Below are 24907 nucleotides of genomic sequence, written 5' to 3' on the forward strand. Positions count from 1 at the left end.
AGTCCAGTGTTAATTCAACACTTAACAGATAACATTTGGTCACACTGGTCCAGAGTGGGTCCAACTGTTATCTGTTAGCGTTGAATTAACAGTGGACATTTTAGTGTGTATGAGGCTCAAGTGCATCCTGGACTCTCCAGGCAGTATTATGAAGGGGGTTTAGAGGATGCATGACAGATTGATGCATGTGGCTCAATGCTCCGTTTAGATGTGTGCTGTTTGGGAGGGAAAATAAAAAGATGAGGAGAGAAGTTTGTCGTTGGATTCACCGGACGATGCAGAGTTGCTGTCCTCTGCTTCTGGGACAGAACATCTACAACCTTTCAGACGCCTGTGTGTAGAAATACTGGGTGTCGTCAGACGTGTAACAGTAGACAACATCAAAGGTTACAGCTGGGTCAGTTTGCGAGAAGTACACGGAAAGACACACCCAAAAGTTCCATCTCCATCTCTATTAGCCTATCTGTCTTTTTTTCTTGTTGCGGAAGTTCAAGGGAGACCGGTCGTGGTGAAATATGTAGAAATTTATTGCCGTGAATATATCAATCGTCAGTCAGCCCTCGGTGTTTCGGTTCACTTGACGGAAGCCAATGAGAACTCCTCGGTGCCGTCTGCACGCCGGGCCGTGTTGTAAAAAATAGCCCTGGGAGCTGTATACGGTGTGCGGACTGTCCTTTATTTATCATGATTTACTGTCTGTCTGGCACCTATTGAGATTTTCGGCGTGTGTTGTTTTTGTTATTTTTCGCGTTTTAAAGCGAGACCGGTGAGTTTTCGTGGCGTTTCTCCCTGGATGAAGCGGGGAAAGCCCGCGACGGTGCGAGTGATGAATGGCGACGATGGCCCCGCTAACCCTCATTTGATTACTTAGTTTGCACTGGAGGGAAAGTGAAGATGATGTTTGGCAGGCCAGTGCGTGCGCTCAGGTTCTTTGTTTTATGTCCGACTCTCACTTCTCCTAAGCGGAGAGCTTTGGAGTTTCGGGGCCGAGGTCTGAAAAAAAGGTTTGAGGAACCGAGGAAAGCGAAAAAACGGCAGCCGGTGCGGTCTTCAGGCCTGTTTAAAAACCCTTGTGCTTCACCTGGAAGTTAAATAACGGGAGTGCGTTTTCTCTCATATTCCGAACCAGCGCCAGTGCTCTGGTCAGCTCGTTCGTTGCCCGCATTGTATACGAGCAGCAATGGTTGAGTTTTCCCCATAAAATAACATCTTGATTGAATAAGCTTTATGTGTGAACTTTATTTGACACTAGTTTGAATTGTAATACACACAAGTGTTTTGATCGATAGATTGCAACCAAAGCTTATTTCATCAACATTGGGTCAGATGGACAAAAATGTAACATCGCATCTTCTTTGAGATTTTTATCTCCTTAAAAGGATCTTTTCTTTTTTTAAGAATTTTGTTTTTAAGATGGAAAAACACCGAGTGTGTTAGTTTTTCGAGGGGAGAAAGTTCAGTTGATGTTGTTAAATAATGCTCCCCGCACTTAGTTCTGAAGCCATGATTCCATCTAGGCTAAGTCCTTATGAGAGTCTAGGACTGCAGTGCTCCCCTTGAGATTCTTTCAAATGGCTTTCATGTCCAGGGGTTGTCCTTTATTGTGGTTACAGGTGAGCCGAGGGGCCAGTGAGAGAGAGAGTAGGCCAGTGGAGGAATGTTCCAGAAAGCAGGTCATTAGCAAGATTTACGCTTGCCGATTTATGCTCGCCAAGTGATTTATTTTGCGTTCGGTTGCAGCTTGTTTTTATACAAATTTCATTAAAGAGGAAACAAAACAATACATGTTTGCTAATTTTACTGGTTGATTTTTAAACGTTTCTCACGTATTGGTAAATGATTTTGCAGTTGCGTTTGTAAACACGCTGTGTGTCTGGATATAGCTCAAGCTGAAATCTCAAAGGGGCAAAGGTTCTCTGTGAAAAGCTTTTAGCTGTGTCAACTCGCGCTTTGGAATTTCAGCGTTTGTTCATTTGAAATCTCTGTCCTTTCATACGATGTGGGAATTATGCACTTTTTAAATGTCATCTCCGGGGGCAGATGTCTTACCTTAAAGCAAAGAATGTATATTAAAAATGAACTTCCTGTGGCTCCGAAGTCAAAAATTCCACAGAAATGTTTTGAATTCTGTTTGTGCTTTGGATTTTCGTGCTGTTTTTAAGACCTCCCATGAGGTTTCTGCATGGGCTGTTTCAGTTAAGAGTAGGCCAAAAGGAAATGGACTGAATTTTGAGGTTCTTTTACGTGTGATTTGGTGGCCTGCAGTAGTGTGAGATCTTTTTCATTTATCAGATGTAACTGTACTCCGAAGTTAATTTTGACGTATGCATGTTTTCTAGCTTGTTATGTCTGACGAAAGCAGAAAAGATCAAAAGGAATGCGCAATGACTGCAGTGGTTCAGACGCAGTGCCAGAAAAGCATTACACACATATTTGTGCTAAAATTAATATAAAGTACATTCATGTTTTATTGTGTGAATCTCTTCCTTGTTCTGTGTAGGTAATATACCACTGAAAAGATGCTGCTCCTGGTTCTGAAGGCTGCTTTTGATACCTGTTTGTCTGGACGCCAGAAAGGTTTTATAATAGTGACCGCTGAGCAGCTGTCATATGCACCTGAATAATTAAATTTCTTTTTGCAGCGGGTTTAACTATTTCATTGTATTAAAACCCCTTATCTGTGCAGCACTTAATCTTTGGACACCTTGCATGCCCTGGTGATCATTCACGGTCCAAGTCTGCTTCACAAAATTTTATGTGCAGGGTAGAAGCGGTTGCCGGTCGCCGGACGATCGCGGATTTGGTTTTTGATCCTCTTTGTGCAGCGAGGAGCGTGTATTTTTGGATGTTGAAGCAGAGCCTCGGCTATTTAAGCCTGAGGTTTGTGCGATAAGGAAATGCCTCTTCCTGTGGTCGAGTTCCGGCACACGGAGTTCCTGCCGTGCAGCTGTGACTCCGGCCAGGATAAAGGCAGCATTTGCCTTAACAAAAAGAGGCCTGTCTGCAGCCTTCGCACATGATGTAGGTGCGCGCGTGTGTGTGTGTGCTCGTGCGTGTGTGCGTGCGTGCATGTGTGTGTGTGCGTGCATGTGCATGCATGCTTGTGTGTATGTGTGTGTGGGTGAAATTTTGCATTTTTTTGATTAAATGTGAAATAGCTGGGGGACTGGTTTAACACTACATTTTTGTAAAGGTTAAAGTGCATAAAGCATTTGATATTTCTGGGGGGTGGAGAGGAACTTCTCCATGGCTTTCTGATAATGTTACTTCAGGACTGTTGGGCATTAATGGAGATCCTCGTGCAAAATGTAAAGTTGGTAATGATTTATTCTAAAGATTATTGCATTTGACATGTCCCTTTATAAGGCCATCAGATTTCCCTGTATGTACCTTTTCCTTTTTATATTCATTTGAGACTGACACGGTTAAAATCGGTCAACGTAAATTTCCTTTTTTTGTCAAAGATTCTGTAAGTTTATCAGTCAAAATGTCAAATAAACTAAGGTTGCGAAGGTATGCTTTAAATCAAAATTTTATGCCAGTCTGAATATTCCTATTATTTAAAATGGTTTCTGAAGTAACTTAACATATATTGTCTCAAATTAGTATCATGGTGTAATGGCAATGCATTATTATGAATGTGGTTTAAGTAGTGACGACCCCCTGATGTAGCTAGCACAAATTTCTTTTTGCAGTTATTATGCGCCTGTTGTCACACAATTTAATTTGTCCTGTCTGAAGGTATCGCTCCATTTGATCAGATTGGCTTATGCAAAGTGTCATGTTTGTCGTGACTCATTTTGGGGGTGGGCGTATGGGGTGGAACTCTTCTCTCCTTCCCCAGATGGCGGTGTTTCAAGGCGTCGGCATGCAGCCAGAAGTTTGTTTCCATTAGGCCTGTTGGTCGCAATTCCAGATCTCGTTATCGGAACAATTCATTTCCTTGTCTGTCAAAATGACGAATGACTTATGATATTTTTTCCCCGTCACTGTATCTTAAATTTGGTAAGTGACGGGTAATCGGTAAAAGATAGCGCCGCACGGTGAGCCTGTCGAGTTCGCTTCCCATTTTGAACACGTGAGATGCTCGTAGTAAATGGAAAGACGCTACTAAAATGACAGCCGCGCATTAGACAGAGTAAAGTTTGAGACTGGTGAAAGTCGGGGGAAAGTTCCTCTTGATGAATAATGCAGTGTACCGGTGTGGTTGCTTCTAATGCCAGGATTACCTTGTTTGCTGTGGAACCTCAATCTCTTAAAAGGTTAAGCAATTTCCGAGGATCGGTGCACTGCATTAACTGTTCAATGGTTGTCCGTGGTCCTATAAAATTAGGAAAGATGTTGTCATGGCTTAAACCAGGCAGTTTCTCTGTGATTATCGATAATTGTCAGAGTATAATGTCTCTGTCTGGGGTTGGCTGGCTGGACTGTTGTATGGTCAGGGATTGGTGGGGAGAGCACCCATACAAAGGGCTATTCAAGTGGAAACACTGTGCTGAACCTGTTGTGAAGGATTGTCTCCCACATAACTAGTGCATTGCCTTGCATAAGTACAAAAGATCCTCTGAATTGCATTCACCACTGCTGCCTGTATGGCGTATCTTCCTGTCATGTATTTTGAATTCTCTGTTCGGCCTTTACAAGTTTCATTGAAGCAAAGCTGTTTAATGTGGAAGGGAAAAAAATCATAAATAAAATGAAGTCCTCTGCAGTTTAACAAATAAAAAGGGTCATTCAGTTTTAATGGGCCTTTCTTGTTTGCATAGCAACTGCAGTTGTCGGGTTCTTGATGTGATGAACATGTTTTTTCTGTTATGTCTGTTAGCAATGTGAATTTGAGCAATTTTGTGTAATAGAAAACTGATACCATGAAGAATGCTACTAGCTTTTTTAAATTTAGCAACATCCTGTCCCAATAATGTACACATGTACATACATATTAGCGATATATGCACAGACATGTATTCAGAGAGATGTAGTTACTGGTTTTGTGTAGTAAGTTAGTCAGCCAGATGCCTGATTGTGCCTGAACACTGGGGAAGATGGGACTATCTAGGAAAATGGCTGAATAGACAAGAGGCAATGAGACACTTTTCCTTAAGTGCAGTAACGCTGCAGAGAAGAAAGAGTAGGAGAGAGAAAGAGGGAGAGGGAGTCAGTCAGTCAGAAAGGGGAGTTTGAATAACAAAGGAATATCATTTTCTGTCACGAGAGAAAAAAAGGTTTTTTATTTTTTTTTTTAATCAGGCCGAGCTCTCCATTAAAGCCCGGGAGCCGTTTATGAGCTTCTGCCTGGCTCCGTGAGAGGAAAACTGAACACTACCGCAGTTACGTGCGACTGGGGGGAGTGGGGGGGGTGCATCTGTTTGAAGACCCACGCTGGCTTCTTCAGTGTGCGGGTCGCTGTCCCGTCGTCTTGCTGAACACACTGGAGCTCATGCGCTGCACAAAGTCCCGCCCTTTAGCTTCTTCCATCCCCTCTCCTCCATTTTTTTTTATAGGCTGGGCTACTAGACTTGTAGACGTTACGAGTGTTTACGAGCGTGTTATTGCTACGCGCCCTTGTTAGCAGTCCGAAGGCAGCATTAGCAGAGACAGTTTCCATATTATTTCTTGGAGTGCAAAACCTTGGATCAGCTGTGTGGGCTCATCCAGACTCTAAACAAAGAGACTGCCTTTGCCTTGTAAATCTCTTCAAATTGAGTCTATTTTTTTTATTCCTTAGTACAGCTGTTGATGAATTCATGCTGGGTCTGCACGCACTGTGAAATGGCGAGCATTTCACGGCACCGTTGCCATGAATACAGATGTCCTGAGCCGCCTCGGAGAAATGACCAATTTTCCGTTTGGAGCGGATTCTCGCTGCGCGGGGAAAAGTTTCGCAGTTTTTGCGCTGCGTTCGGGGTCGTTTGATAGGCCCTTTCTGCTCTTTTCCTCGACCCTGATCATGTTTGGCAGCGCTGGTTAGAAATACCAATGTTAAAACGAGCTGCTGAATTATTCATGAGGCTGAGTCTTCGGGACAGAGCGAGTCTTATCTCAGAGTGAATTACCGGAGCGGTGCGCTGCTTCTCCGAAGCCGCGCAGCCGGGGACGCTAGTTCCTCATTCGCGCACCTCGTCGCCGAAACGCGCGTTTGATCCGACCGCGGTGCAGTTTCCCCTTAACTCTCTCGCTTAAGCTTGTGTTTTTTCTACTTGTCTTTACGCAAATGTAATGGCCAGCGAAGATGTGCAAAGAATGTAGTGCGACCGGCTAAATTTTTCAGCTTTGAGAACCCGCGAAGTGGGAAGATTGAATCAAACCCTTAACGGCCTTCCGCTGACCCACTTCCAGAAAGCAAACGAGCTACAAGGAAGAAGGGTAAAAACGAATGACTCAGGCCCTCTCGCAGCATCTGTTATGTTATGCCCTCCCCATCACACGTTTGAGACCTCCTGAAATCGAACGACAGGCCGGGGGCCATTTTGATTAATGAGACGTACGCTACATGCAGCACATTGACCAGTAAACCTATTAGAGCCTGGTAGCCAATTCGGGAAAACCGAAGCGATCGGACACTGTGAATCATTACAAAGCATTGGTCTGGTTACGGTAGCATTGGTAGAGACTTTTTAGAACGTCGATGTAAATCAAAATCTAGTATTTTCCGCTTGTTTGAATCAAAAAAAAAAAAAAATTGTATACTAAATTGTAAATGTAGAAAGTTTTACAGTTAGAAAAAAAATGGAAGTTATTCTTTTTTCTTTAACTCTTCAAGTCGTTCTCCCCCCTTCTCCCCAGAATGTGTCTGGCGGGTTTATGGCCGCCATCTTTGCCAGTCAGCTCCGGGGCGTGTGTTGTTTCTTGTGTTGTAACGCGTCAGCACTACTGCACAAGGTTTTGCTGAGCGATCCTCGGTAAGAGGAATGGCAGATGCTTTATTTAATCATTGTGGGAAATAATCCCACGCCGCTGCCTGTTTGGCTTCCCCGCTGAAATAATGTTGAAAAGCGACTGCCTCGGCAATTAGAACAGCAGCCTGTAAGCTGGAAAGGAGGTAAGGTGTCAGTTGGCCAGACAAATTAGGCCCGGGCTTTGGATTACCTTTGTGTGTGTGTGTGTGTGTGCGTGTGTGTGTGTGTGGAAGGTCCTTCAGAAATAATACACTGGCAACCTTTTGAACATGGAATTCATCAACCTGGGGATTAGCCTGAAGCACCCAGTCTAAATGGCAATGAAGTAAAATCTGAGCTGTTTCTTACCCTGAGGGCGGGGAAATGGTTTGGTTGTAAAATGTTTTTTTTAATTCTTTTTTATATTTTGTCAGTTTTTGCATTGTCTGAGTGCTCTAAAATATGGATGTATAGGGTTTTTCCGGCATTGAAATGTCTTAGGCGGGCCAGCAAAGGGCTATGCATGGCAAATTGTGGTCACTCACTCACGGACGACCTTTTGAGGGACGTTTTGTGAGTTTCCAAACAGCCTACGCCGACTAAGAGAAAAGGCACTCTCACTACCAAATTTACCATAAATAGATGGACCATTTCTAATTATGATACTGCATTTTAAGTTTTAAGTTTTGTTTGCTTTCAGGTTTATGTGCAACCTTTTGTCTTTTTAGGGATGGTGGCAGTAAAGCTGGACCAACCACTGTTGCTGTCACAGTCACCACCTGAGCTCTATTTTGAGCCAGGAAAAACCCTTGATGTATAATCTTTATTTTTGGAGCATTAGGCCTATATCAAATGTGCGAGTCTCACTTTGTCTAAGATTTATAATCTTGAGTTTTGACACAGCATAATAAATGCATGTCATGTCGTTTCCTGTAAAAATCTAATAATTACCTTCTCTTCGTGTACATGCAATGAGTCACTGTCATCTTCACACCTTGACTGTTTTCCATACCAAGTACTTGGTGCCTGATACAAATTTAAGTGGGAGGAGTGTGTGTGTGTGGGGGAGAGAGGGAGAGATAATGAGTGAGAGAATATGAATTCGAAAGCCAGCTCCTGCATCCGTGTTCCAGGTTTTACTGAGAGATTGCACAGGCATGCTCTACAGCATATCCCTGTGTTGAGAGCAGCGAGGTGTGTGAAATATCTGTTGGACATACCTGCAGCGTGTGAGATTACAAGCCGTTTTGTCTCCCTGGGCCTTTCTCCAGCCTTTCTCCACTTACCCATCATGCACTGCAGCTCCTCTGTTGTTTGAGATCTGCCTACTAATGTGCACCAACTGCTGGACAGATAGATAATGCAGTGGTCTGCATTCATTGAAAAAAAGGCTAATTTCATTGTGAGGGGCAAAATAAATGAATTTGTTGAAATTCACAAATTTCATTTTCTGCCTTTTTTGAGGTGATTCAAAAATTGGGCTAATTAATTAGAGTTGTATGAAATGGCACCATCAACAACAAAAAATGTTTTTTCATTCTTTTGTCTTCAGGGGTATGATCTCTTTTAAAACCCAGTTTCATTTCATTAATGTTTTTTTTAGTCTGGATATATTTCTTTTTGTAATTGACCAGTTTTATTTATCTGCATCTGTGTTATTTGAATGGCTGGTCCTTTAAAGCGGTCTGCCTGCTTTGAGTCAGTCCTCTCAGTGTTTTGACTGGTCCAGGAAGCAGATTGGTTTAAATAACTCCACTTTGCTCTAGTGCAGAAACCACGGAAAAGATGTGGGTCTGTCAATGCCTCGCAAGTTGAAAGGAACTGAAAGGGAAGCACTGCATAGCTGTTCAAAGAATTACGGAAGATTGTTTTTTCCCCAGGTGCTAATTTAGGTGCTAGTTTGTGTGTAAAGAGAACAATGCATCCTGTTGCAAGCATTACCAGCCTTCTTTTAATTTGTGATACTTGGGGGCTGTGATATTGGGTTGAATGGGGCAGTGTATGGTCACTTTGATTTTTAAGAGATTTGGGAGGGAAAAAGAAAATCCAGGTAGTAAAAGTGTTAGTGCTCTGTGGAAGAAAGCGGATTCTGCTGCACGGAAAAGCTGAACCAAACAAAAAAAAGTTAAAACTGAAATGGCTCCAGCTAACGTATGAGGCGTAACCGTCTTTCTATGGTCTTGCAAGTGCCGAAATTATTCAACATGTGGCTCAAGAGCCAATCGTCTGCTGCGTGCCGCGGTGTGTTTTATAGGGCCTGTGGGCTGCTGCTGGCCTTCTGGTTTTTCTGCTACTTAAAATGTAAACATGACCACAGGCTCCTTGCACGCTTCGTCCGTGCTCAAAATGGCTGTGCACGCGGTTGAGTTCGTAAGGCTTGAAATATTCAGTCAGTCGGGGTGGAAAAAAAAAAACCCCCAGAACAGAACCTTGAAATGAGGCGGAGGTGCGTTATACGGACAGCGGGAAGATGGAGATGAATCGAACCGCCGTGGAGTTTAAATTTTTTGTTGTTGATCCGTTTCCCTCCCCGCGTACTGATTCCGATGTGCATCGCTCACCTTTAAAAGCGGCAGAGACGCGCTTCGGAGCCGACCGACGGAGAGGCTGTCACCGCGGGCCGCGATGGGCCCCGATGAACGTCTGCTCAGGAGAGATGCACTTTCGCTTCTGTCGGCGTTTGATGAAGGAGCCCTTTTGTTCACACGTGTCCTCCGCTAACCGCTTTTTTTTTACGAAGCCTGAGCACAGACAGGCTCTGTGCAGTACGGTTTTTAAAATTCCGCCTGCGGTGCAGTAGTCGTTCTGTTCCTGTTCGGAAGGGTGAATGACACAGTGCGTATGATTGGCAGTTCAAGCCCTCTCACGATGACAGATGGATTCCGGAAGTTTCATTTATTTAATCTGTTGGAATTGTTTTGTGTTCGAGAGATCTGATTTCTTGGCTTTGACCACTATATGTTTTTTTTTTTTGTTTTTTTTTTGTAAAACCGCTTAGGAAATGGCAAACCCTGATCTGGTTTAAAGAGAGATGGCATTTTGATTCTTCCCACATCCCTCACATTTTGCAAAGGGGCAGGTTTTGAATTCTCTGTTCCCTGATCCATTGAAACTTTGGTTCAAACGTGGGTCTTGGGCCTCTTTTCCATCGCCATCTGTTTCGGGCGATGAAGCACTGGCGCTGATGTATCATGGCGGTCGAAGCAGCACATCTTAAATAGAATTCTCTGGGTCAGAGTGCATCTTTGTGAATTATTTTATCTGTTCGACATTACAAGATGGATGTTTCCTCTGTGTAGATTGTCCCTTTGTGGCAAAGGAAATGGAAATAGAGTTTGAGATATTTGATATCTTCCACAGCAGAGATGTAACCCAGTGAGACCCAGGCCAAGAGAATGTAGCAAAAAAAAGAAAGAGTTCCTGTTAATCGGCAGCGGCCACAGATTGGTTAAAAAGACATTACATGGTCTGAGCGGATTACCAAAAAATGTACAAAATCCATAGTTTGTAACCCCTTAAGCAAGTCATTATTTGATTAAATTGCTGGATGCCAGTTACCAGAAATAACAATGGTGTACAGAACCTGTGGGAACTATGTAAAATGCCGGTAGCACTGTCATAAATAAAGATAATGCATTTTTAACAGAGCACTGTAGTTCTGGTTTGTTTAATCATTGGAAAAACAAACACTGGAGAAAAGCACACACGACTATTTTAATTCCTGGTTCTGTACTACCTTATTTTAAAATGAATTCAATGACGTTCTCTAGGTCCCTCAGATCAGCAATGCTTTCATTAGCCATTCGTAGAAAAGCGTCAATAAACCTATTTACCTAACCTAGTCAATAAACCTAATGTTATGCTGTCTGAAATACTGTACTCGTCCTCAAACCTGACACGTTCAATAATGAGGCACATAACCTATTTTGAGGCTAGACCCGAGTTAAAAAAGTTCATTTATTTACTTACAAAATGCAAAAATACTTTAATATATGGAAAAAGAGTCCAGGCATCTGGCCAAAAAGAACAAAAGAATGGCTAGCTCCTAGTGTAACCACACAATGGGTCATTGGACCCAGGGCTTACCTTAAACGAACCACAAGGGAAAAATAGGAAATGAAGCAAAAAAAAATAAAAAAATGAGAAAGCAAAGACATACACAACTGGACTACCGGATTCCCGTCCCCAAAAGAAAAAACAGGAAACCAAGTAACCTTAACGGAAGCTAACATCAGTTACTACACAAGTGGGGTTGCTTTCCTCTTCGCCCAGGCATCCAGGAACCTTAAATAGACAAACCAATCAGGGATAACAACTGGCACCTGCGAGTGAGAGAGAAAGAAAGAGCAAGAGAGCGAGCAAAGCAGGGGAGCGTGTGACAATTACGCACATTTCTTCCTTACGGAGTTGCTATTAGTCAGCATATTAATATGCTTCGAGATAATGCAGTCTAATAACTGTAACTAATGCCTGAACAACTTTTGCCTAATTTAGCCGAGGGAGCACGTTCAAAAGTAAATGAGCTCAGTGCTTCCAGGCTCATCCCAAGTCTGAAAACCACACAGGATTGCAAGCACATCCCTGCTTGAAACAATGACGCAGTTTGCACAAGGGGGATTAATTTCTGCCGTTTTGTGCTGCGTAAGAGAAAGGTGAAGATTGACTCGTTGAATTAATTGGTTCACATTAGTGCAGTCGGATGTCCTTCTACATTAACTACGTCAGCAAATGCTCTTTCTTACGCATTTATTAATATTTCCAAGGTTTTGTGTTTGCTAATAATTTTGAAAATAGCTTGGTGTATTCACATTTACCATTGAGACAATCAAGTGGCTCACCTGTGGATTAGGCTATATTGTGAAGCTATCCAATCCTGCATACGCAGTGAGAATTAACAGGCATTTCATGTATCGGTTTTAATTTGGTGTTGGTCAATGAAATTGCACGTAATAAATATCCATGCGGCCAGTTAAATATGTGCTGCTTAGTCACATTAAGTTTAAGATGCTGAGGATGGCAACTGTACCGGAACGATACCATTGGGTCTTATGTCACCTTTGTGCAACCCGGGGACGCCTGCCCGCGTTGAACATCGTCTGGGCCTACGTCCAGGAGTCCCCTGAACGCGTGAGCTCTTCGGCTTCTTTGCGTGTAGAGACGACAGTTCACACAAACCCAGTTCTCCCGTCTTCGGTCTCTCATCCAGACTCGCGGCGTAGGCGTGTTGGACGGAAAGCTCCTCGGAGCAGCCTCGCTTCACACCGCGGACCCGTGACCTTCTCTCTCGCCGCCGAGCCAAACCTCCCGACGCCGCTCTCCTCTTTCATCTCATTATCTTGCTTTTTTTCTCTCTCTCTCTTTTTTTTTCGGAACTCCTGTTCGGCTGAAAGTTGACTGCCTCGAGTTGTTCTGTCCCGCGGTTGCCAGAATCCATAGTCTGAAGCACGCTGGCCTTTTGTTTAATAATTCTGCGATGGAGCTCCGTCGTGTTCCGTCGTGTATTTGACAGGATCTCTCTCGCAAAGTATTCTCTTGACGAATGCAGTGGAACTCAGCGAGAAAATAAGCACGGAGTCAATCATGCCAGTCCATCTGCTTGGCATTATCTTCTCATTAAGAGCAGAAAATAGTAGTAGTGTTGCTTCCATATCGGTTAGGATGCTTTACAAAAATATTTTGGCAACGAAGCAATTTTTGCATCAGTGTGTTTTTATATCGGTGGCTTTGTGGATTTTGTAGACTGAAATCCCTGAGCCTTGTGATGTGGGATTTCAATGTGGAGGTACATTGCTAACTGAACCTGTCTCACAGAAAACCATGCAGACTTTTAAGGGAAATTCAGACATATCCAAATGAAATTAAATTCTGGAAACCCTTTGGATGATTTCCCCACACTGTCTGGTCCCTGAATAAAACAGAGGTTTTGCTAAAGGCTCTTTTTTTGGCTAATTCTCATGCACAAAAATTTATTTTGTCTAAGAAAAAATTTAGAATAGCAAAATTTAGAACGACTTTAGAAAAGTTGATACTAAGAACTGTTAGCAGTCCATATGACAAGTATACCAAGTGCTATTTAGGCAGGTGGTTCGTGGTGTTCCAACTCTGAATCAAGTCTACCTTCCCCTCACTGTGTTCTATAACCCCCCCTCCCCACACACACTCCCAGGGCTGTTGGTTATTTTACCTCAACTCACTTTTTTAGCCAGGCAAACAGAACCCCGAACCAACAATGCTTCCTCACGCTGCCCTCACACCATGCACCACGTCTGTGTGCCAGACTCTGTGACAGCGGTGAGTCATGCAGATGTTTCCCTGATTACTGGCAAAATGGCCCCGTCATTATGAAGCAGCGAGGAGGCTGGCAGGGGCCTCGTAGTCTCCTCCTCCCCTGCACGGGTTATTATACCGGCCGGCGGTTATTATGTCCGCTCCGGAGCGTTCTCCTCTTTAATTTCAGGTTAATTGGCGGAGCGCTATCTCGCCTCTTGCGCTGCAGATAAACTCAATGGGTTGCGGTGCGTAATTGATGTGAGAGGTACACTACCCGCGGCGGAGAGGACGACGCCATTAGTCTTTCAGGATGTTGGGCTACTTCGTTTCTGCTGCGCGTACTGAAACTATCAGACCTCCATCTGAATCCCGAAGCTTCTGATTAGGCCCATTAGGAAGGCTGTTGATATTAATTATGACGCCAGCCTCCCTGGTGTTGCCAGCCAGGTTCCCTCCTCCGTCCCTTTGTGCAAGTCTTGTGCGCTTTGGTATGTACGCTCAAAATCACAAAAGTTTGCCGAGTACTGTAATGTACTGCGATACTCCGCATACGTTTTGGCCACCGTACACCTTGCTCCCTTCCCCCAGCTCTTATGTAATCCACGGATTTGTTGTTTGCATTTTGAGAAAAAAGTTGGCCTCCATATCGGGCAGCGGTGGAGGAAATGTTTTGATGAACTGCGCCTTGCTGGAACTCAGGGGGTGGGAGTTGCGTTTTAGGGCGGAGATGGGAATTCACGGGCCTCTGAATCTCTGCCCGGCTCGTGTCGCAATCAGAAGTTTTCTTTGACGCATAGCAGGGTTGGGTAACCAAAATTACGCTGTGTACTGTATGAAAAAAATGCCCACATTCCCTTGGTGTACGCGCAAACACACCGCTGAGTCACATTAATCATTCTGCGTTTTCCATGCTACGTTAGGTAGCAAGCAGTTGCAATAAAGTGTTTCTTACCCTGTTTTGATTATGCTAGTTGACAGTTTTTCCTTTGCTGAAAAAATAGCTAATTAATTGTTTATTATGCAGCTTATACTTCAAAGAATCAAATTAAAGAAGTAAACAAAAGCACTGTACACGGTGTGACTATGGATCAGCTAGTTAGCATAACAAGTTCCCTCTGTTCAGTGCAGCCATGCGATCAGTATGGCCATTTAGAGCAGGGGATTTTTAACAGTAAGAACATGGGCTTGTTGTGGGGAAAAGTGTCAGCACATTATATCAGGTGCGTTATCTCTGTGCTCCATAAGTCTCTCAATTGGGGCCATCTCAGTCCCTTAGAAGAGCGCTCCTTCTTTCTCTTCTCTGTGCAGTGGGTGAAAGCATTTTGTGTGCGTTGTAGCTTTCCTCACAGCACAAGGACCGGCCTATTCCCAGGGAGAGTTGTCGCGCTGTTAGCTTCGGCGGCGCTGGACACATCCCCGAGGTAGCTCTGTCAGCACGCCTCGCTGCTACCAGCATTTATATCGCTGCCCTTTCGGTGTAAAGCCTTAACACGCCTCCTGATTCTCCTCTCTAGAGTTTTGCCAGGTGGCTTGTGGAGGCCCTGTTGAGCCTCTGCGGAAATCTCACCTGCGTGGGAATATGCTCACGCTTGTCCTAACTGCTGAATATCAGTTTTACTGCCTGCTGAGAAAATGGCCAAATATTCTGTCTTGGCCCGCTTGGTCTGTCATTACTTATAGAGTGTAAAAGGGATTTTCGGGATGGGGATTGATGTAGCGTCTATGTCTGTGCGCAGGCATTACTGTGTATGGGGAATAAAGACGTGGCGGAGCCTTTGTTTGCGTTGCGCCAAAGACCACAAACATGGCAGCAATTTTCTGCTTACGGAATGATGCGTTTCCTGTCTCGTCACTTTTGATACTTGTGGCCGGTGACACCTGGAATGCAGCGAGGCAGCAGTTTGCTTTTAGCCACGCAGACAAAAATATCTGTAACTTTAGTGCCGGAAGGTTGTAGACACGTTAAAGCTAGATGAAAGGGACATGCTGGCGTGGTATACCCTGCGCTAAGGAGATGAAACAAACCTAGCCTGCCTCTCAGTTTCTTTATTGCTTTCTATCAAACTGACCACTTTACAAATATGTACTGGGATTTTCCCACCAGAATAGCAGGTAGCTCATGCAGACAGATTTCAGATACCTGGCCTTACCAGAGTAGTCGATAGTGAGCAGCAAAGCAGGGGGGGTTGCCCTGTTGCCTGAAAACCTCCCTTCCCTTAGCGAGGCTGTTGCAAATTTTGCATCATCCTCTGGGACTTCAGGCTGCAGGATGAATCACTGTATGGTTGCATTTGTTGGATGCGCCATAAATAATAGATGAACAAAGAATGGAGAAGACAGGGAGCCTGATCAGACAAGATAGATGGGTTTAGCTTGCACAGACATTAATACGGTCCCATTGAAAATGATTGAATTCCCAGCAAAGATTGAGGTTCTTATAATGACACATTTCCCCACTCACTGTAGTCCTTCTGTCAGGGGCAGCCAATTGTGACTGTTCAAGTGGCTTATTGGAAATATAGTTTTTCCAGTCAGTGACTTTTATAGCTTTGTAGTTTTACCTCTTGGCACTTCCTGATTGAGGCCGAGATCCACTGACAGATCATCAGCCCATCAAAACAACGGCGGCTCTGTTTGGGCGAGAGAGGGAATTTGGCTCTCATGGAGTGATGCAGTGGAGTCCGAGCTTTTGAAAGGCCTGCTTTTACAGAGAGATGGATCTGTGCTCCACCACGCTGTGACAGCACTGGCCAGCAGCACAGCGATGGACTGCTGCTGGGGGCGGGGCTACGGCTCAACTGTGAGTCCTGAGAGAGAGAGAGAGAGAGGGAGCGAATGATAGAGAGTGAGAGAAGAGAGCAAGAGAGAGAGAATAGAGTGAGAGCGAGGGCGAGGGAGAGAGAGAGGGAGAGAGAATGCGAGAGCAAGAGAGAGGACAAGCGAGAGAGACAGGCCAAGAGAGACGGGGAGAATAATTAACACAATTACCACAGTTATTTGTTTACTTCTGCCTTCTTTCTCTTCTCCTAGAAAGGACAAGGGTGATGGAAAGGAGAAGGAACAGGCAAGATGAAGAAAGAGAGAATGAAAAGATTGGCATGGCTTTAAAAAGAAGGATAGAGGCAAAGAAGAGAAGGAGAATGAGAAAAGGGAGAGCCAGATGGGAGTAGAGGGTGATGTAGCTTGAGAGAGATAGAGAGCGGGAGAAAAGGCCAGAGAGATGAGAGAGAGAGAGAGGGAGCACGCAGAGAAGTTTAGTCCCTTATGCAGGAGCAGTCCTCGTGCCTGTCATTGTGTAGTTCTTTGCCTAATGAAGTTCCAATTAGGCATTGTATCCAGCGTGGATTAGCGAAGCTTATTAGCAAAACACAATGTGGTATTGCAGTCTTGCCAGCATTGAGCAAGAACAGGTGTGACACACTGCAGGGGTTACAGATCACACACACCGCGCTAGCAGGAAAAATAAAAGGGAATACTTTTAATAAAGATGATAGCGACATGTTTTGGCCTTGCCATATTCCTTTTACAATAAACAATGAGGTTTTATTTTGCACAAGAAGCCCTTAATTGGCTAGCCCGTCAGATCACATGATTTGAAGCATTGTTTCCTGTACAGTTCCTAATTGTTCACTTTCAGCGGTTGCGCATCTGGATTGTTAGGGAGGGCAAGCCGAACATTGCTTCTTATTTTGTGATCCCTAAGTTGTTGTGGAACTCGAGTGTTCTCACCGTTTGCAACATATTATAATCAGCACCGTGTAGTATGAAAAGGAAATGGCCACACTGGCCTCTACATTGTGCATTATTTCTCCGCCCTGGGCCATGTTCCAGACCACATACTTGCATACTACCTGCCTAGAATGCATGGATGTGAGTTAGATACTCAGGTTCAAGCGGGCGAGTATGTGCTCAACTTCACTGGTTGTGTTTTCACGGATGTGTGGGAGGTCCACAGCACTTATCGACTCAGACGTCATCCATAGTTACCATTCCCAAGACTCATTGCTGTTTGAAGCTGCGTGTTCAGAATTGAACAGAGAAGGAAGCCGCCAGGGAGGAATTTGTATTCTAGCGTCAGTGGCCAACAAGTGTCTTGTCTTGCCTACATACGTCAGAAAAGATTGATGGCCCCTTTTGACGTGCAACAGAAATTTCACTTACCTACTCATGCAGACGCATACATATAAGGCCGAAATTCACAGCACACGAATGATGCAAATGCGCATTCGTGATGTGTATATATATATATGTATACTGCACACTTGTTTCAGCACTGGCTGCATGTGCTGGATGCAGATACTGTCTGGGCCGTGGTGTGCAGACATGCAAGCATGCATTTTGGAACACTGCCCTTGTCCTGGGGGAAAAAAAACCTCCTATGTTTTCAGGATTCCTTCTAGCTGAGCTCAATTAATTAGGTCTGATTGGATTTTAATTAAATATTGATCTGTTTTCTGCCTCTCCTGAATTTCTTGATCTGCTGTAGACTGCTGAAATTTGAAATTTTGGTACGGAAACTGGCCTTGTTACTCACACTGTTGCTTGTTAAAGTCCCAGGTGAGACACTGCCGTTATACTCTTGATCAAGGTACTTGACCGTAATAGCTTCGTTAATATGCAGCTATATAAATTCATGGCAAAATATAAATAAGGTACAATAATCTATTTAATCTCCATGCATGTGGGTGCCTGCTCTGTAATACATAATGCATGGATAATGTGAAACAAGTGTGTACTTACGGGTGTACGAAAAAGAAAATTAAAAGAAAAAGGCAAGTTTTCTTCTACTTGATTTTGTATGCCCTGTAAACTAATTTGCCGCAGCTGTCTCAATTGACTGAGTTTAATTAATAGCTTAAATTGTTTAAAAAATGAATTGATTAAACAAGTGATTAATTTTAATTACCTTGAACATTAGCTGTATTACAAATTCAAGTGGCTTCTGATTACAAAAATAGCCTATGTATGAGTACTTGGTATGCTAACAATAACAAGTGCCCATATGTGTAAATGCAGCACATTTCTCTGGAAATAAGTAACTGCTACCACAGTCATGAAGTTCACAGAAACGTACTGTGGTAGCAGTTACTTATTTCCAGAGAAGTGTGCTGCATTTACATGTACTTACTAAGCTTTAAAAAGAGTACTGATATAGACTTGACATTACAACTGCTCACTTCTCAGTCCATTGTGGATGTCTGTATCAGTGCTCTTTTGAAAGTTCAGTCAAACATAGATCTTTGATCTAAATAACAGTGAAAACTTCGACACCTGTCATGTGGATTATTACAATATTTAGCATAATCCTCTGTGTAATGGACAGATTGACGATGGCTGTCAAATTTTTGGTGCTTCGTTGGGAAAGTTCTGGAGTCCTTAGGGCCATTATTTTGAAAGAGTCCAAGAATGAAATGGTGAGATAAGGCTGGGCTGTCAGTCCATTTTAATGCACAAGTTAAAAATGATTTGATGGCATTCTCCTCATATTCTCTCCAGTGTATTTATTTATTAAACGGCAATATGCAAGTAGCATCATTTGTATTTTGGGAATTTTTCCCTCATCCAGGAGGTCCATCTTATGTGGGACACCTGTCACATAAGGTGCTTAATCAATTGTAAAATTCATGATCTATTGCAGGCCTGAATTAAAGAAATCACACCGGTCGAGGGCATTTGCTAAGACGATGTAGCCGTAACGCAGTATTTTGTGTTTAGAGCTGGCACTTAATAATGATAATTAGGCAAAATGGAAAGAATTTGATTGGCGCTGTTAAGAAATGAGTAAATAAAGCGATCGCTAGGCGCAGTGGCGGGGAGCCAGCTGTTGTGCTGGCCTGGGTCTGCCCGATGGCGAGGGATTAACCCGGCCTCTCTCCTGTTTATCTTTTCCTCTGCGCTCCTTTGTGTCTCGCCGTGTTGCCGCTGCGCTCGTTTCCCCCCGGCCCATTGTTCTACAGTTCCCCCCCCTCGCGGCTCGGCCGCTGTGGCGCGGCAGGCGTTTTTCTAGAACGTTCTGGCCGGAAAAATTGAAAATGAGAATCGCAAGCGAAACAAGAAGGCCGTCGATCGAATTGTTTTTATTTATTTATTTATTTATTTATTTATTTATTTATTTATTTATTTATTTTAAACGAGCCGCTTTTTTGGAAATGTCGGGGTAGGTATAAAGGGTTCGCGCGGGGATTCAGTTTTGACTGTGAAGTCAAATGGCACGTCTCCCTTCCTGACGCGCGTCTCGCTTCCCTGGCGGTGAGTCGTAAAGAGGAGGCCGCTCGCACTTCCCTTTTTTTCCCCCCCCTTTTCAAAGAGCAGCTGTCAGTTACCGGGCGAATCACCTGCGCCTCGCGCGGCAACCTGTCAGAGAACTATAAACTGCACCTCGCCGGGGGGGGGGATGTCAACGTCGTCTGTCAGAGAGGCGAGAGCGCACACAAAGTGTGGACAATGGGCTTAATGGGATCGTCCTGGTCTGTTTTAACAGAGCTGCCATTATCGCCGCTGATGCAGGCCGGGCCGGCATTTAAATGCGATGTCAATCAGGGGCCGGTGCCCCCCCCCTCCTGCCCCCGCCCATCATCCCCCCCTGCTCCCCCCCCCCCGTGAACCGTGGGACGCCGCACAGCGAGCGCCTTTTCAGAGCGAGCGCGTTAATGAGCGCCATCCGGGCCGCTAATTGCCCAATCAGGAGCTCACGCTGCGCGACACGTGCGCTCTAGTTTTGGGGGGTTGCGGGGGTAGATGGAGATGAGACGAGACCAGACCCGCTGCGCCTGTTTTACCCCCCCTGCCCCCCGATCGGCCCCCGACGTGGGCAAAGAAGACTTCCGCTCGCAGCTTCTTCTGAATTTAGCCGATTCCCTTCTGCGGGCCCCATGCTTATTTTAGCCCCACGGCCGCTGGATTGGTGGAATGAAACGATGCGCTTAAAATAAAAAAACGAGTTAAGAGCCATCTGCCGTCCGCCGTGCTGTTGAAACGGGCGTGGAGAGGGGAGCTCTTAATTAGCCCGTCGCTCTCCCGCGCCGCTCTCCCGCTGAAGGGTCCGCCCCTTCTCTTGGCGGGAAGACGCGGTGACAGGCCGCCGGTCGCGGGTCATTCCACGCCTCTGCCCTCAGCGCCCCCTGCTGGCCGGCACCACGCTGAGCGAATTTCTGCGTGGGCTCGGTCTCAGCTTCGGCGGTTTGCGCTGGGGTGGGGGTTTCCCGCGATGCGTCGTTTGACACCTGCCACTGACGAGGCGGGTGGCTCTGCCTATTCAGACAGGTTCAGCTCCTACTGCTAAAGGAAGCTCCGAGCCCATGTTCATTACGTGTTAGGACTAGGAGAGCTGACCCAGGATCAGTTTTACATTTGGTGGCTGATAATAGACTACAATGGGACATAAGCATGGCAATCCAGGTAATAGGCCAATACTTCTAATCTGCGGCCCTTTATGAATAGGGGACCAAGGGACAAAAAGGCTTCATCTGTACAGACACGCCTCCTCTTTCAGGAGGCTGGAGGGGATGACTGCTGTTTGGTGGATGTGATAATGCTGTTCACCAAAAGCAGCGGGAGTGTTGAGGCCTCAGGGACTCCGCACCTGAGGGTTGTGGGTTCAGATGCAGGCAGACGTGGCTGAGCCGGGCACTTCACCCGGTATCACCCTGCTGCAAATCCAGCCGCTGTCAGGCCGCGCTCTCCGGATTAAAACCCTGAAGCATTGGGAATCGCTCCGGGTGATTCAAGGGTGCCGGCTACGCTAAGGGCTAATGCGATGTAGCGTCTCGGCCGGCGTGACTCCTTCAGGCGACTGCTTTCCGATCCGCGCCGCCTAGCGAACGGGCCCCGGCCCTTCCCCGGGTCGCGCGGACGCGGAGCAACTAATCCCCGTCGCTCGCTCCGTCGTCCTCGGCGACCGCAATCCCGCGAGGATTACCGGCAAACAAGAGGGGACCGTAATGCTAATTGGGCGACGGGGGCTGGCGGGAGGGGCAATTACGTGCTAATTAGCGCCGGTGTGAAAGCCGGGGGGTCAGTGCCACGGGGAGCGTGTGCGCACCATGTGACGAGGGAGGTGTGACGGGGGCGGACACGCCATCTACAACCCCGTGGCTGGTTTTTGATGACTAATACCCGTTGTATTTCTTTCCCTCCCCTACAGCTATCTATAATTACGATGCCAGAGCAGACGAGGAGCTGTCCTTACAGATTGGGGACACTGTGCACATACTGGAGACCTATGAGGGTGACTATTCATTGAATCTACTACTGATCCCTTTCCCCATTCACATGGCATATTACGGCTGTATGATATGGTTGATGCTGGGGTTCACAAACTTTCCCCTGTGATGAACACCTTGTGGTAGAGGACCATCTATTTCAATGAAATGGTTAACCTCTGATACCCTTATCCAACACCAACTACTGGCTGCAATTCAGTTGCTGTTTAATACAGTACTACTTGGCTACTTGTTATATATGGTGGATGCATATCTAGATATACAATATAAAATACAATCCATACAATATAAAATAAATTACTTTGGCCATCAGTTTCCAGGAAATGTGCACCAGAGCATTTGTGCAGCAGGTATATATTTTTTCTGAAAGTATAAGTATGCAATGAACACGTTCGAACACCTCAGGCCTGCTTTATGTAGCTGCCATGGGTCGTTATACCCCAGTTTGGGAACCCCTGGTTTAACAAACTGGGATCATTATACTAGTGTACCGTTGATTTAAGTACTTAAAACAGAAGTGCATTGGTAAAATATTCAGCTCTAAAATTGAATAATATGTAGAATATGAGAGATGTACTGTCAGTTACCATGGAGAAGACCACCTGGCAAAAAAATAATTAAAAAGTAATGCAGCTGTTTGAATAGTCAACACAATGTCATTTTTCTGCATTGCTCCACAGTGGCCTGTTTAAACTGTTCTACGAGAATATGATCGTTTAACTGCATTCGTGGATTTACGGCATGGTGTTTATTAAACATAATATTTAACCTATTGACATGCACTCTGAAATGAATGTCGTCAATAAATATAATGCGTGTATGTATAATATCCCCTACTGCACATTGCCCAGTCACCTGAAGTCTAAATCCCATTTCCCGCTTAAAACTCATTTCATCTTATTTCAGGCTGGTACAGAGGACACTTATTGAGAAGGAAGTCAAAAAAGGTGAGTAAATGCACACATGAAGGTAGAAGGAGCAACATGGGTATTTGAGGAATGCAAATGTAATATTCAAAAATCTGATTTTATTACCAATAGGGCAGTATTTCACACTGTGACAGGTTGTGGCACAGCATCGTTTATCTTCCTTGTCACACTTTGTTATAAGTATACTGATATTACATTAGTGTATCTTATGTATAGTGTGACAGAATTTTGACCTTTGTTGTTCAAAGGTCATGGCTTTTATTTTTTATTTTTTCCATTGTAGGGTATATTTCCTGCGTGCTACATTCATCTTAAGGAGGCAACGGTTGAAGGCAATGGGTTTGTACATTCTTCAAGTTGAAGTTTATGTTGTATACACGGCATGTCACGTCCGGGTGTATACGTCTTTGACCCTGAGGCTGTAAGATTCTTTGGGGAAGGGAAGACACGCTTTCCTATTGGTGCATAATTTTCGCCACCGTGTCATCATATTCAAGCCACAGTCGGGTTAGTATGTGATTAATATGTACCTGGCCTTGAACCGCTGCTGTATGGACCCACCTGCTTGGGTTCAATGCGACGGCTATGCTTCTGGCTAGCGTTGTAGACAGCGATGTCTCCAATGTACTGACCCTATCAGCATTGTAGCATTTGAAAATGAGTGATAGTGCTTCGCTTTTAAAGCGATTATCCTTGAAAGAAGAAAGACGTGAAGTAAGTACCCATCTATTTCTGTCTCGGTACAGTCTGTGGCTGGAATTTAGACGTAAAATAAATGCAGTTAGTGGTAAGCACGGGCACTGTGGTAAATTTAAAGGGAAGTAGAGCTCGGAAAAGGCTCGGGATGACACACTAGAATTAAAAGGCAAGCCGAGTAAGTATCCTGCCCCAAAACCAGCAATTACGGAGCCAGTAATAATGCAGTCAGTCTACTCATTATTGTGAAATACGGGTCCAAGCCATTTAGTCGGTGGGGGGCAGCATCTGTGTTAGGGATGAATGTTTCTTTTCTGGGAGACGTGTGTGTGACTGTGTGCGCATGTGTACACGTGTGTGGGTCTGTGTGTGTGTGTGTGAGTGTGTGCTTGCGTGTGTGTGCGTGAGTGTGTGTTTGTGCTGTTTCTGTATAATATTACATGTGAGCGTGTGAATTGGTTCCCACAGTCCTAGTACCCTGAGCTTAGGTCAGACTCTTCAGGAATGTTGCGAGGGTGAGCGGGTGTTAGGTGGCGGAGTGGGAAGGCGGAGCCATGTGTGTGTGGCGTTTGTGGCGGTCACCGTGTTCCTCCACTCCCACCAGGCAAAAAGAGACGGTCATCCCGAACGAGCTCCCCCTCGTCCAGGAGGTCACCGCTACCCTCCGTGAGTGGGCCTCCATCTGGAGAGACCTGTATGTGGTGAGTCGCACCTCACCAGCCCCGCTTCTCTCTTCCTTTCCCGTCATGCCTTGAGATATTTTTTGAAGTCACCTCATTGCTAAAGCTTGCGTGTGATTGTGACGTGTCGTAGATTAAGTTCTCAGAGGGTTTCAAACTTGATGACCTGATAGCTTTTTGTGGAGGGTGTTTTTTTTGGGGGGGCGGGGCAATTAACTCATCGAATTTTGCGGCGCGTTTCCTCAGGGGGACAAGCGGGAGATGTTCAACTCCGTCCGCGACATGATCTACGACCTCATCGAGTGGCGGTCTCAAATCCTGTCCGGCACCCTCCCGCAGGACGAGCTGACCGAGCTCAAGCAGAAAGTCACCTCCAAAATAGATTACGGCAACAAGTAAGTCCTCTTCTCTGCCGTTTCTCACGCCGCTACAGTCGTGTCTGCCTCCATCCCGGGAAATACCCCGTTTGAGATCTGCGGTCCATTGATCCCAGCTGAATTAGTGTATTATCTTTGAGGGCCATTGAACACCTACACTCCAGCGATGATGGCTGGGCGTGTATTGGCTTCGTGTCCCGAGATGAACAGTCATCGCTGAGTTTGCGGGCTCCCGGAGGAGACATCCGTCTCGCTCGCTAGCCTCGTTGCCGAGAGAGCTGGGAGCGGCGCGGGTAATTGGCCGCGGCGTAGCCCGGGCAGGGAGCGCTTCCTCTAGGTGTGGTGTCTTCGCCTTATCTTACATTAGCGGCTCCTCCGATCAATCGGGCGCCTCTGATCCGCTGCGTTAGCCATAATTAATCAGCGGTGATGAAGAGGCTGACTCTCGGCCGGTGAAGCGCGGGGCGATAAGAAACGGCGGCGGGCTTTTCGTGCGACAAGGAGGAGAGGCGTGTGGAAGAATTTGGGCTTCCGCTCCCGGATCGACGTAAGGCGCTGCAGCAAAACGGACGGGCCTCGATTCAGGACCGGGCGAACGGGGACGGGGGGTTGCGAAGGCAAAATGAAAGCGGGGCTGTCGAATCGGGAGGGGGGGGTGGGGCGGGGGGCACACCAAGTTGCGTTTGCCTCCACCTGCGGCGCCGAGCTTTAGGAAAAGGCCGCCGGGCTTTCGCGGAGGCAGCCCCGCGCACAGCACGCACGGGAGACCCAAAGGCGGCGCGTTCGCCTCTGTGCGTTTTCACCTCCTCGTGATTTCCTCACGCTTATAAACCCAGAGCTCGGCATCCTGCCGCTCGC

General features: G+C 45.6%; 1 protein-coding gene across 4 annotated transcripts in view; it reads left to right on the forward strand.

Moving 5' to 3' along the window:
* dock1 (dedicator of cytokinesis 1) overlaps positions 1-24907 on the forward strand; it is a 236223-nt gene that overhangs the window by 1613 nt on the left and 209703 nt on the right. For all 4 annotated transcript variants that reach the window (XM_064320731.1, XM_064320732.1, XM_064320733.1 and 1 more), the window contains exons 2-6: positions 21289-21372; positions 22274-22314; positions 22580-22635; positions 23597-23693; positions 23919-24067. In XM_064320731.1, coding sequence (XP_064176801.1) covers positions 21289-21372; positions 22274-22314; positions 22580-22635; positions 23597-23693; positions 23919-24067 — 427 coding nt within the window. The remainder of the gene's footprint in view (positions 1-21288; positions 21373-22273; positions 22315-22579; positions 22636-23596; positions 23694-23918; positions 24068-24907) is intronic.

This window comes from Anguilla rostrata, chromosome 2, assembly GCF_018555375.3.
Source record: "Anguilla rostrata isolate EN2019 chromosome 2, ASM1855537v3, whole genome shotgun sequence".
Classification (NCBI taxonomy): domain Eukaryota; kingdom Metazoa; phylum Chordata; class Actinopteri; order Anguilliformes; family Anguillidae; genus Anguilla; species Anguilla rostrata.